Source organism: Hippocampus comes, unplaced genomic scaffold, assembly GCF_001891065.2.
Source record: "Hippocampus comes isolate QL1 unplaced genomic scaffold, H_comes_QL1_v1.1 scaffold22, whole genome shotgun sequence".
Classification (NCBI taxonomy): domain Eukaryota; kingdom Metazoa; phylum Chordata; class Actinopteri; order Syngnathiformes; family Syngnathidae; genus Hippocampus; species Hippocampus comes.
This window is the reverse complement of record NW_017806175.1, coordinates 7946528-7960126: the sequence shown is the minus strand read 5'-3', so window position 1 is coordinate 7960126 and position 13599 is coordinate 7946528. Positions and strand designations below refer to the sequence as shown.

At 44.4% G+C, this 13599-nt stretch overlaps 1 protein-coding gene across 1 annotated transcript in view; it reads left to right on the top strand.

Annotated features, from left to right (window-relative positions):
• The window catches only part of sema6bb (sema domain, transmembrane domain (TM), and cytoplasmic domain, (semaphorin) 6Bb), a 96847-nt gene that overhangs the window by 47519 nt on the left and 35729 nt on the right, over window positions 1-13599 (top strand). The window contains 7 exon segments of the mRNA XM_019896724.1: window positions 2448-2546; window positions 4784-4874; window positions 5817-5936; window positions 6535-6623; window positions 6879-7096; window positions 10927-11058; window positions 12037-12186. Coding sequence (XP_019752283.1) covers window positions 2448-2546; window positions 4784-4874; window positions 5817-5936; window positions 6535-6623; window positions 6879-7096; window positions 10927-11058; window positions 12037-12186 — 899 coding nt within the window.

Sequence of the window (13599 nt, the reverse complement as noted above, 5' to 3'; positions counted from 1 at the left end):
AGGTTGACAAATTCAAGATACGAGACACACAAAATGACGTCGTCTAACTTGATCCGTCTTTCGAAAACCCACAAAGAACCGGTAAGCTAAGCTAGCTATGCTAAATGTCGCCGAGCTAATGGATAAACATTAACCAGACTTCGTGTCACTTACGTGTTCAACAAAAAACAAAGACAACAGAGACAAATATGTGATTGTGTTCAAACAGCTAGCAAATGCAAGTCCAGCTAATGGGTGGCTAATGTGTCAGTAAGTACTGTGGCTAATCAAGATTGTTCGACTTGATTTCATTTTTGGACTTCGGCCTTACTGATGCCTCATGTTTTGAGACAGTGTTCTTTTCCTAGACTCCACTTGGGGAGCAGTTTTCCAAACTTAAACCAAAGCCGAGGGCTCATCACACGTTAACGTGGAGCAGACTCACGCAGGAAGCCAGGTGGTGTGTGTTAATGGGGGGGGGAGCTAGCACATCACTGTCACATGGAAAAATGACACCTCACACTTGACACCACACATCCGCATTGAACGCGCGCTTAGACTTTTTGTTTTTTTGAACTGGTGAAAATTGAGAACCTTGCTAGGACCGAAGCGGGAAATTTGATGGGCGGTTTCGAGGGGCAGCAGCATCTGGCTTTGAGCTGGTTTTATTTATCCAAAAAAGGCGGTCGTCAGCATGACCACCCTTTACTCTGATGTCATTGAACGCCCGGCGAACCGGGTACCATTCACACTTGGGGCACTAATATTTCCGAGGAGGAGGACTGTACATCGGAGGGTTGGAAATGGGCGGATGATTTTTGGTTAATTCATAAAAAGTTTCATGTGCCCAAATTCCCAAATGGCCACCTTGTTGTCATTTGCTTTAGCTTTTTTTTTTTTTTAATTTATTGAAGGGGAATTAGAATCGACTGTAAATGGCCAGCCTTGCTCAGTACATGATGTAAACATGCTTCGGGACCTGTTAGCAAAAAAAAAAACCCAAAATAAATCAAGAAACCTCCTTTGTTAGTTATCTCAAAAACAATATCAATGACATCTCAAAGGTTGTGTAGGTGTAGTACACGTTAATGTTAACACGTGCGTGACGGCACGTCGGAAACCATTTTTCAGCGACGGCGGCAGATTAACTCGAGTCATTTGTCTCCATCGGGCGCCGTCGGCTGCATGGCCATTCCCTTTTTAAGAGAATGATTTTTGTCGTGCGACTCCATCTACTTTGAAGTGTCACGTTGACGAAATTAGCCCCGGACGCGACGTTTGTTTTAAGATCCCCGGGCTGGTTTGGATTACAGTCTGTCAATCATCAGCGGCGGCACGCTCGCGCGTCTGTAGACGCTTTCAGGGCCGACAGGCCGCATTCAACGTCCGTCAGCGTGATTGGCAGCGTTAATGGTGAAATAATTCCGCACATCAGGCGAGTGAAAAGCTTCGTTTCACTGAGCTGTTTTAGATAATCACTTGTTTGGACCGGGCTTCTGCTGACTGAAAGACTTCGGGTTTTCATGCGTGCGCTTATTCTCGAGCTGTTGTCATTTTTTTTTTTTTTCCTCTCTCGACTCGCATTAAATTTCCTGTTCATTTACAGTCCATAACGGCGACTATTCCTCTTGTTGATACGGCTGCTGTTGTTCATGCTTTGGCCGCTCAAACAGCGCTTTCCTGTTTTCTGGAGCAAGGAAGTTGCAGTCACTGAAAGGATTGATCATTGTCAGCCTCTCAAAAAAAAAAAAGCCACAATCTGTTTTTATTCCCGGCACTTTGCTCCTCTTTGAGGCCATGTGCTTCTTCCTTGACAATCGCCCCATGTTTTTGTGGTTCAATTAATTTTTTTTTTTTTTTTTTTTAAAAAAGGAAAACAGTGGAGCCGCAGCACACAATACAAGGCAAGGTTTTAATAGTTTGGGAATTTTCATGATAGTTACTTCTTATTTCATGTTGAGTTTAGTTAAAATTGGGTTTTAGAGCGGGTTTGTTAGTTTTATTAGTTTTAGTGTTCGTTTTAGTTTTTTTTTAATGCTATTAAAAAGAAACAACCCTGATTTATTGTGAAGCATTGTGTCGTAATAATGCAACAAAATATTTTTAAAACAGCCATTTTAAGGGTTTGCAGATTTTTGAAGTACAGTAAGTGCAATGCATAGAACCGTTTCTAAAGTTGGCTGCGTTGCAACCCTGACGTCGTCAATAAAAAGCTCGGATGGTCTGGCTTTCCATTCCTTGTTTGCCAAGTTGCCAACTTCCACATACATTTAAAATCAACCCCGACGGCTCCTGTTTCACATTAACTGACGACGATGAAAACAAAAGACATTTTTGGAGAAGAACATTCACAGGCATGAGGAACGTCGTTCTTGACCTGCTCAATGCGTGCCCAAGAAGTGACTCGGTGCCATAAAATGAACTTGAGTCAACTGAAGCGCTTTTGTTTTGTTTTTGTCACCATGCAGGACGAATGTCGGAATTTCATGAAGGTACTCCTCAGTCGGCCCGGTGGCCTGTTTGTGTGCGGCACCAACGCTTTCAACCCGCTCTGTGCCAACTATACCGTAAGTATAAAAAAAAAAATGAATGTCCGATCTGTTTGCCCTTGCTCACACATCACAGTTAGTCCGCCTGCCAGGGTGAACATGCACGTTGTTTGTTTGACATCATCCCGCCTTCAGCTGTTTGTCAAGAGTTTCTTTTTTTTTTTTTTTCCGTTCTCGTGTCGAGCTGTTGCTGTCGCTTGTTTGCTGAAAATGTACCCATCATGACTGCTTTTAAATAAGAAAAAAACAGCTGTGGAATATTTTGGCATTTGGATAATTTTGAATTTTGAAAATTCAAACTGAATAATTGGGTCTTTGCATCAAAAAAAAAAAAAAAATTTTAAATCATAGCAGTACACTGTTTTCCACTTTATTTAGTTTTTATTTTTTGTTTTTTTTTGGGATCCAAGGTACTCTAATAACTTGAGTACCCGTTTCAGCCAACAAGTACAGTGAAACCCGCGCTAGCAAAAAAACTGTCAACAACTCACACACACACACACACACACACACACACACACACACACACACACACACACACACACATATATACAAAAAAATTAATAGCCTATCGATGCCACAAGATGGCGGCAAAGCTCTCCACCCTGAAGTCGCATCCTTCCTTTCGATAGTCCACTGATGTGGCAGCGCCAGACCACCTAGTTGTCGAGACACGAGTGCATATACGTCACTTGGAGAAAGGCAGAAGATTAATGTGGGAGGCGGGGGTTGTTTTTTTTTTTTTTTTTTTTCACTAAAACCAAAAATTTATTATTTGCCTCATGGTAACGTCACCTCCAATGACGTGACAGCAGATTTTGAAGAGGCGTCGAATGAATGAGAACATGTGAAGATATGAGTAATTTGTTTACCTGCTTGGGTTAAAAAAAAAAAAAAAAAAAAAAAAACGATCGAAGAGAAAATATGAAGTCAACAAGGTTCTGCTAACAAGTGTTGACCGCCCCCGATGCTGTCAATTTGCCCTCTCATCGCTTTCCTCCCTTTCCCATTAGTCAAACACTCCACCGTTCTTCAATTTGCCGCAATCTATCAGCATGCCGCTGATTCGCTTCCCTAAAGGCACCTCGGCTCGCCTCTATCGCAACTTCAAACCACGGCAAGGAACGGCACAAACAGTAAATGAGTCATTGGCTTGGCCGGCGATTGAATATTAAACGTTGGATCAAAGCCGAAATACTTTGATAATCAAAGGCGCTCCGGCAGATCATTTTTCATGGCTCACATTACAAGCGGCGGTGAGGCGCCGGCTCGTTATCTGTCAGCTACTAATGACAACTGTGCTCGACGCACCTGATTGCCTCGCTGTTTCCTTCCCTGGGGCCTAGTTAGCAATGCTAGCAACTTCTTTATTTATAGCTCTGCCTTAATGCAACACCGCCTACTGTATAATACCGTACACGAATCCCTTGCAATATTTTGTGGTTCGCCCGCACATAAATTCACGTCTTGACCTTTTTTTTCTTTTTGAAACGAGACGATAGAAGATTCTGTGAAAGCTCTTGTCTAAATAGGGGAATAGTACCTCTAGTATTTCTGTCGGTGACATCGCGGTGTTGTCATCGTTAACGCACAGTTGTTGACCGCGCATTATTGCACAGAACATGTTGGCGACTGAGCTGGAGCTTCCCTTTGGCCTCACACCTCGCTAGCAGTCCCGTGGTGCTGCTCGTGTGAATATTTTAAGATTAGCGTCGTTTGGAATAGCTAAAACTAGCAATGCTAACTGCTATTCCAATTAGCAACCGTCTTATTGTTCGCAGTCTGGCGACGAGCGTGCCGAGCGTCCTTCAGTCGCTGATTGAGCAGATGCCGAATACATGAGTGGCCATTAGTCCATTTCAAGCTTCAAACTTTCCCGCGCGGTAGGAAAGTTAGCTAGTCGGCTAACTGACTCATCAGTTCAATCACGGACACAAACGGATTACTGGTGTGGGGAACTGGAGGAAACCAAGTGATTTATTTGTGGGAACCTTTATCCATCCTCTGTGTGGTATGTGTGTGTTTGTGTTTGTGTGTGTGTGTGTGTGTAGTATTGATGCGCCACTGTGTGACTCTCTTGTTGTCATTATTGCACCTAATTGCCACCAATGAATCGCTAGTGTACGCATAGGCTAACACGCGCTAATTGTCATTCTCCAGTGACTTGTTTTTCCATAATACCCCCATTCACATTGCGACTGATTGTTGTCTCGGTGTTTGTGTATTCATACATGCGCGTAACGTGTGTGTCACAGGGGGACACTCTGGAAATGGCCAGTGACCCCGTCAGCGGAATGGCCAGATGCCCTTATGACCCCAAACACGCCAACGTGGCCTTGTTTGCAGGTAAAGGATGACGCGTTGCTGTCCCGCGTGTCGATCATGCTGCCGCGATGTTCCGGCCGTACACTGATTTGTTCTGTCGTCTCCGTAATGACTTGAGCGCATCATCATTAAGGAGCCTTTGTTGTTTGTCACCAGGGTGGATAATGGGCCTTTTATTATGCTCGGCTGCGGCTTTCTTCAGTTTATTTAGCCGCCCCGTCTGTTGATTTCACTTGATTTAACACTTGACAGTGTAATTGACCAGCCTTTCTCTATCCTTAATTTATTAATATTAACTTGTACTCTTGTGATAGCTGATACATTCCGGATCCAGGGGAATATGCATAATAAAGAGACCCGGTGGGTGTGGCCAAAAGAATTTCAGCGGGGTGGACAGGGTGACACGTTTCACTGAGGGGTGACCATGTACATGTGCACGCGTGAAAATAGCTGGAAAGTCACCGGTATCAAAATCTTCCTCGAGATGTGGGCGTGGCCAGAGAGCCATGTCATTTAAGCGTCAACAACCCAAATGGTGTCAAATGTGGGGAAAAATTATGTGAAATAGTATTAGGGTGTTTGCGTACATGCGTGTGCCTTCAAGAGGCGGGGCTCATTGATCGGCTGTAAAATTCACGTGTTGGATGTGTGCCTTTAAGGGACGTGGCCTGTTGAGTGACATAAGGAGAAGGGCTTGTTCGTCTGTGCGCGTCTCGGTGTAAACTGTGGCCTACAGCAGCTCTTTGCGACCATTCAATATGGAGTTGAAAGTGCATTGATGACCATTTCTCATGAAAATTGGGGATACAAAAACTATTTGGAGGTTCACTGTAAAACATTCCTTGCTTTGAGTGTCTTCAGAGTAGTTTTGCTGGCAGCCCAAATGGACTGACTCGTCTGTCAACTGTCTTGTTTGCACGCACGTGTCTGCGTGTGTGTTGCGGGCGTGCGTGCGCGTCACAGAGGGAAATCTGTTTACGGCCACCGTGACGGACTTCTTGGCCATCGACGCGGTCATCTACCGGAGCCTCGGAGACAGTCCGGCTCTTCGCACCATCAAGCACGACTCCAAGTGGTTCCGAGGTACCTGAAGATGTGTGTGTGTGTGTGTGTGTGTGTGTGTGTGTGTGTGTGTGTGTGTGTGTGTGTGTGTGTGTGCGTGTGTGTGTGCGTGTGCGCGCGCAAGCGTGTCATTTTGTGAAGAATTAGGAGTATCGTAGACTTAGGGTTGAGTGTGCCCCCACAGCCTTGACTACTTTATGTTGAGTTAGCAGCTGCTTGGACCCCCCCCCCCAACCCCCCTCGTACATCACTATTTCACCAGCTTAAGGCAGTAAAAAGAGTCGCTATCAGGCCCCAAGCAGGTAGACATTGCCAGTATAAATCCAGTCAAACGGCAGGGTGCCGTTATACGCTTTTTATTCCCGGTGTGAATTCCACACGGACCGTCTCTTCCCCTTCTCCGTGCCCACAAGCGAACGGCGCATAGCAAGGCAATTGTGACTAAGTAGGGAGTAGAAAGTCCAGGTATCTGTTTTCAAATGCAGGAAGCATGGTCAGAAAAATAATCACTTGAGTCAAGTACAGATTAGTTGAAAAAATCTCCTTCAGCAAAGTATTTGTCGCCTTGCTAGCACGTGTCCAATACTTTCCTCTGCACTTTTTTTATTGCCCAATGCAGAGCCTTTCTTCGTCAGTGCTGTGGAGTGGGGCCCTCACATCTACTTCTTTTTCCGAGAGATCGCCATGGAGTTTAATTACCTGGAAAAGGTAACGAAACGACAGTAACGTATGTCTTCCTCCACTGAGGGTGCCACCGTTCGGGAAGGGCCTTCGACTTAAATGACGAAGGTCAACAAGAACAAAGGATTCATAGATGTTTTTTAAAACATTATATTGTTTTTTGGCTGTAATTTTGTTAGGTTTTTGTTTTGGGGTGGGGGGGGGCATTATTAAAAAAATGTGTAAATAAAATTGCCCGCTCAGAGAAAACACCTCCTGCATGTATCAATTGTCTGGATGCAGGTTGTGGTGCCCCGTGTGGCCCGGGTGTGTAAGCGCGACCAGGGCGGATCTCAGCGCGTGCTGGAGAAGCAGTGGACGTCCTTCCTGAAGGCCCGACTCAACTGCTCCGTGCCGGGAGATTCCCACTTCTACTTCAACATGCTGCACTCCACCAGTCCCGTCATTAACATGCACGGCCGTGACATCATCCTCGGCGTCTTCTCCACACCGGCAAACAGGTACTGACCGGACCGTTGTCCACAATAAATGAGAATTGTCAGGATTTGCTCTTTTGTTTTCTTTTGGGGTTTTTTTCCCACCTTTTGTCAGGCTACTCTGTGGCATGGGGGATGATGATGATGATGATGGTGGGGTTGGTGGGGAAGTGTTGTTCGAAGGCAGCTGAGTAAGTCAAGGACGAGGAAGTCAGTAATGGACAACACAGGCTTTCACAAGCTCTCAGAAAAGTGTTTCATCAGCTGTGTCTTATCTGCCGCTTTGGAAGAGCAATTGAACATGCGGAAACACGCGCACATGCACACACACACTCGTTCATTGGATCCCAGATAAAAGCATTTAGCAGAGGCGTCAGACTCATTTTCAATGTAGTTATGGTTTCCATTACAAAGCTGTTTAACTGTATTAACTCTGTATCGTGAATCCCTTCATATTTGCCGTCCATCCTTCACAAATTTACATATTCCGGTTTTTGAATGGACCTATTCTCGGTTATTTGCTGAAAAACTCTCCTTTCCACTGTTTTGTGCTCAGGCTAAATAGAAGCTTTCCTTTTGTGGTGCCTTGGTATGAAAGTGAAGTGAATTGAGGAGCTTCTCTGACAAAAGTTAGGCTTTGCTGCCATCTTGTGGCACAGGATTTCAAATTAGGCTTCCAAGCCTGGGTTGGGGTATCGAATTCAGGGTGAAAGTATTGGTTTGGGTTTCAAATTAGATTTTGAAGCCCAGTTTAGGGTTTTAAACCACAGTTAGGTGTTCATATTTTATGACAGGGTTAGGATATCAAGTTATGATTTCAAATTAGCGTTTGGGGTTGAAAATCGGTATTACCGCACTGTTGGACACTTTATATTGCTTTAGGACTCTGTACTTTGTTTTTTTACACGGTACAGTATGTGCTTAATTTATATTCAAATTAAATTCCTCGGTTGTTTTAACATAGGTCACTTGGCCTAAAGTAGCAATGATTCTGAGGAGGAGGAGGAGGAGAAGGAGAAGGAAATAAATGCCAGAATGTCCCACTGGTCCCATGTGGCCTGCTGTGCCACACTAAGTGCTAGCTGGACAAATTGCTTCATCTGCCAGCACACAATGGAAGCTGGGCGCGAAGCCATAGAGTGCACTCGCAGGTGTTCGCTCATGTTGCCCTTGTGAAACATTTGCCACGCAAACAAGTCACGGAAGAGGAGACTATCTATCTCTCTATCTCTCTATCTATCTACAAGCACAAAACAAACAAAACAACCATCTGTTTGTCTGTCTAGCTAGCTAGCGTCTATATAGTTAGCTAGCCATCCATCTAGCAAGTTAGCCATCTATCTAGCTAACTAGCCATCTATATAGCTATCTATGTAGCTATCTAATCCAGTTAGCAAGCCACCACAAAGTGGTGGGAATTGAAAAAAATATATTACTGCATTCAAGTATGTGGACTTCAGTATTTATTTCTCAGTTTACCTAATTTTCTCTTTTTTTTTTTTTTTTTTTGCTGTATTTGTCTGTAGTGTGTTATGAAATGTGGTGAGTAAAACTAAACACGGAATATTATAATATTCCTTTATATATTATAAATCAGGATGTATTGTATTGTAGTGTAGATAGTCGAAAAATGACCACTGATGTTTGGTCAGCTGAAAATGATGTGAGTGCTTGTTTGTTTGGGTTTCTAATGTGCACTGTGAGAGGATTGGGAGAGAGAGAGACAGAGAGGAAAAAAAAGAAACAAGCAAGATCGGCCGTGTTCTCAGAGTGGGAGGCCAAGTTTGAATGTGGTCCTTGCGCCGTGAATCCCGGGAGTGCATGATGGCCACCTGAGAAAACACCACCAAATCAGGAAAGCAGGGAGCATATCTATTTCAAATGGTCTTTCTCCCTTGAAATGAATTGATTTTTTGGGGGGGCAGTTTTCTCCATCATCATCATCATCATCATCATTATCATCTGTCTGAATTTGTCAGTTTTTACCTTATTTGCAGTTTTTTTCAGGGGGGTATTTTGTAAAGCTTTTTGTAAGCGTTCCACCTTTTTTGGGCCTTTTTTTTGTCAGCGTTATGTGCTTTTTAATGCATATTTATCAGCTGCTTCAAAATGTATTTATTATTGTTATTGTTAAATTGTCAGGTGTGTTGCATTTGTGAAAAGATGTCTCAGCTCTGTCAGCTTCTTCCCCGCCCCCACAGAAAATCAACCAAGCGGCACCAGTAACTTGAAAAACTAACAAAAAAATGGGCACTCGAAAATCCCAGTTCCACTGTATTTGTTCCACACTAAAGCGAATGAGATTCTGATCCTGGATCACCTCAAATTCATTTTAATCCTCAGGTTAAAAAAACATGATCCTTATTTTTGCAGTTATAAAGTTGCCGATGTTCTCATCGCTAGTTGCCTGGCAACATCATGGGGAGGACTTCATAGAAAGTCACTTACTGTAGCCAAGAGTGAGACACCCCCCCCCCCCCCCCAACAAAGCCACAACATGTTGGTCTTATAATTCACCTTTACAAGATGTGACATGTTTCCCTTTGAGAGGCAATTCTTTATTGTTGTTTGTCTCGCTCGTTATCTTCCGCCCACCTGGCGGCTTCATTTTCAACCAAATCATTCGAGGGGACGGAGCTGCACAAGGACAGTTTGAACATTTTGTCTTGGCAAACGCTGTGTTGAAGTTGAATAAAAGGAAGGGCTAGAAAGGGGGCGCATTCATTTTTAACGGCCGGAAGGGGAATAAAGAGAGCGTTCGTGTTTCAAATGAGGCTAAATGTTCGAAATTTCACTTCCAAGGCAGGATTAGGGTTTGGAATTCGGGTTTTCAAGGCAAGGTTTTGAGTTAGAATATCAAATCTGGTTTAATGTTTCAAACAACCGTTAGGGATTCAAGTTAGGGTTTCAAGCCACGGTCAGGGTTTCAAATTGGCGTTTCAAATGAGGAGTCCAAGTCTTGGTTAGGGTTTGAAACATCGTGTCGATCTAAAGTTAGAGTTTCAAGTCTGTATTAAGGTTTCAAAGTTGAGTTTGAAGCCCTCGCTAGTGTTTTTTTTTTTTGCTATGCCGCACCTTGAAAGCCTCAAAAAAAAACCCAACCCATGTCTGCTTCATCGGTTGATGTTATGGAGGCATAAAAGAAGTTCTCTCTATATTTTGGATTTTGAAGCAAGAGATTTTGTTTTTTTCTTGTTCCACCGTTCGCACCGCACATTATTCGTCATCTGAGGCGGTCGAGCATTCCTTGGACGGGGCGTTTTTTTTTGTGTGTGTGTGTGTGTGTGTGTGTGTGTGTGTGTGTGTGTGTGTGTGTGTGTGTGTGTGTGTGTGTCCGGAGTGCTTCATGTGAGTCTTTGCGTGTGGGCGGTGGACAGATGCGGCGCTCCCCCATGACAGGGTTCACCGCCAGTTAAAGCGCCCCCGTGACTCAGCAGGCGTTGTTGGCGCCCTTCACTTCCTTCACGCAAATCTTTTTTTCCCCCCCCCTCTGTCGGTTTTGTGACGGGGAGGAATAAGCTGTGACTCATTTCCCGTTTTTGTTTTATTTTCCAGAAATTCACGCCAAGACTTTTCTAATCTCTCTCTCTCGCATCCAGCGCCTGTTTTTTTTTTTTTTTCTCTTAAGCCGCCAACTTGACAGGTTCCATCTTTGCCTGTCATTCGTTTTGCTCTCGGTAACAATTCCCCCTTTTGTTTTCAAGCACTGACTGTGAAAATATCAAAAGCCCAAATCCAATTTGTCGTCTTTTGCTTGGGTGTCTGTCCCCGGATGGTGGCCGCAAGCCTCATTATTGGTGCATGAAAGGGTTCAGCACAAATATTCTCCCCCCTCTATCCGTCTGTGTCCGCAGCATCCCCGGCTCGGCCGTGTGCGCCTTCGACATGGAGCAGTTGGCCGCCGTGTTCGACGGCCGCTTCAAAGAGCAGAAGTCAGCCGAGTCCATTTGGACGCCCGTTCCCGATGAAGTCATCCCCAAGCCGAGGTGAGCAGCACCGGACCTAATTAGCGCACTGCGCCTTTGGACAGAATCTAGTCAACCTGGGCTGGGTTCCAGCCCCACCTGCAATCGATGACGATCCAGGATATCCAACTTTTTTTTTAAATCTACACTTTACCCATACTGCACACTCTAAACACACTTGAGTGCATTAAAAACAGACTTATTCAGTGTATTAAAACACTTTTTCAAGGATCCCGTCGCCCCCGTTCTCAGTCTCGCTCACACATTCCCAAATCAGAGGCGAAGTGTTTGTCACTCCGAGTTAGTCCGCTGCAAAACTGACACGTAAGACGATTTAGCATCCTTTGGAGATGGACTGGGTAACGAGACGAGGAGATGAAAGTGTGTCGTTTCTCTTTAGTCCTCACAATAAAACCGTCAGAGAGGGAACCCTCGCTTCATGCTAACGTATGTGTCACACCAGAGACATGCGAACAAATATTTGCATGGATGCTACGATCACTTCAAACTGTCAAACTGCTGCCACTTTAACACACGAGGAGCAGCAATGCATACAAATGGGCTACCGCGTGATGGGCGACCGCTCATCATTTCCTCTTGCTCTTAATTATGCTGCATTTCTTCCGGTAAGAGCTCAGTGGTGCCCCGCATGTTGTGGCACAATCTGGAACGACACAAAAAGGGACATAACTCAAAATTTGGACGATGGGAAAAAAACAAAAGCTTGAAAATGGGTGACATAGGGTACATCCAAATGCAAAATGATTTTAACCCTTCCAGGGACGGCGCTTACTGCAGTGGACATCTTATCGTGTTATCAGTTGTAAATCGATCAATATTTGATCCCAGTGGCCTTGATTGAAAACGTCTTATCTTACATTTGACCTCCTTTAAATTACAGATTCCCTTTGAGGATGTCCCTTGAGGCGTGGAGCGTAATTCCAGCTTGAATTCCGCTTGGTGCGTTGTGACTTTTTTTGTTGTTGTTTGTTTTCTCAGACCAGGAGGTTGCGCCGTTCAGGGTTCCAAGTTTAATTCGTCCAACTCGTTCCCGGATGAGATGCTTAATTTTGTCAAGACGCATCCACTGATGGACGAGGCCGTCCCATCACTTGGACAAAGGCCGTGGATAGTCAAGACCATGGTCAGGTGAGGTCACAAGTCCCTGTGGGCTCGCTTTGGAAGGATATCAAAACTGATGCCTTGACTTTTCTTCGGAGTTGAATTGACCAAGTGCTTCCACGTCCTTCAAACGTTTAACACAAATGGTCTTTCTTCCCTTTTTCTTCTTAGAGGTGCAACACTGGATGTAGGTTTAAAAACGAGGTAAGGAGAAAGCATGGCGCTGAAAATTAAGCGGGGTCCGAATTGTGTGACCCCTTTCAAACTGCCTACCCCGGAAAATGGCTATCCGAATAAATGGCCGTGCATTTCACACAGAACGTGCCGGAATTGGAGCACGCCCTGCTCGTCGGGTGCGTTCGCACGTCTGGGATGCCGCCATAGCCCTGTCTAAATCTCTCGACTGAGAGAGAAGCATCGTGTCTCAGGGAAGTGCTCTGTTTAGCCTGGGTCGTTAGTGGAAGTTATGGAGAGTCTTTTTTAAAATTTTTTTTTAAGGTTAGTGTTATAAGTAAAGTTCAGAGCCCATAGTTGGAAGCAAACGTGGTGAAGTAGCAAATTCCTGATATGCTGCACAAAAATGGAATAAGCTGCCGACCCATGATTAAAATCTTTCAAAGCCTTTTAAAATCCTGTTCTTGCACTTTGGGTTTGTAAAGTAATCTACAAAAGTAGTAAGTTACTTTTGTTTCTTTCCTTTGCCTTTAAATGTCTTTGGGTATGAAATGTGCCCTATAAATAAGCCACTTTGCCTCGCCTTGCATGAATTAGGGCTTCAGGTCGTAGCCTCTTCGGAGTGCCTCGTTGTCACGGCATGGAAAAGCCCAATGGTGCAGCGGTCGGATGTGATCACGCCACTGAAGGCTAGATGCGGATATATTTTTGCATTCAAACATCGGTTACAGGTGGCATCCATTTTTTTTTCCCAGGTCAGGCAGGACGCTTGACAAGTGAAGCCTCATTTTATGTACCGTACACGCCGATTTATTTATTTATTTATTCGTAATGAAAATTTTGTAGGATGTGGTGTGTCAAACTGAGATGTTTATTTTCACTTTACCGGGACTTTAACGGCGAGTGGCTGCGCCTAACTTACGATTGCCTCGGAGGAATAACGTGCTTGTTTAAAATTTATTTTTTTAGTTTTTTATTTATTTTTTTTTTAATGGCACATAAACAATAGGACGATTGAATAAATAAATGGTGGCCGTCTACACTTGGTACTTCATCTCCCCGCCGGTGACGTACGCGCGGCAGTAAAATTTTGCATTCCCGCTTTTCCACGTCTAAACACAATCCATAATCTCGTAAACAATTATGTTTCCCTCACCGCATAAAAGGATTAAGCCGTAGAAATCGGGCCAGGCGGCGTTGAAAGTAATGGAGCTGTCGGAAGTAATGGACTCAGGTTGTTCCGTGGGACGCTTTCCGTCATCTGTT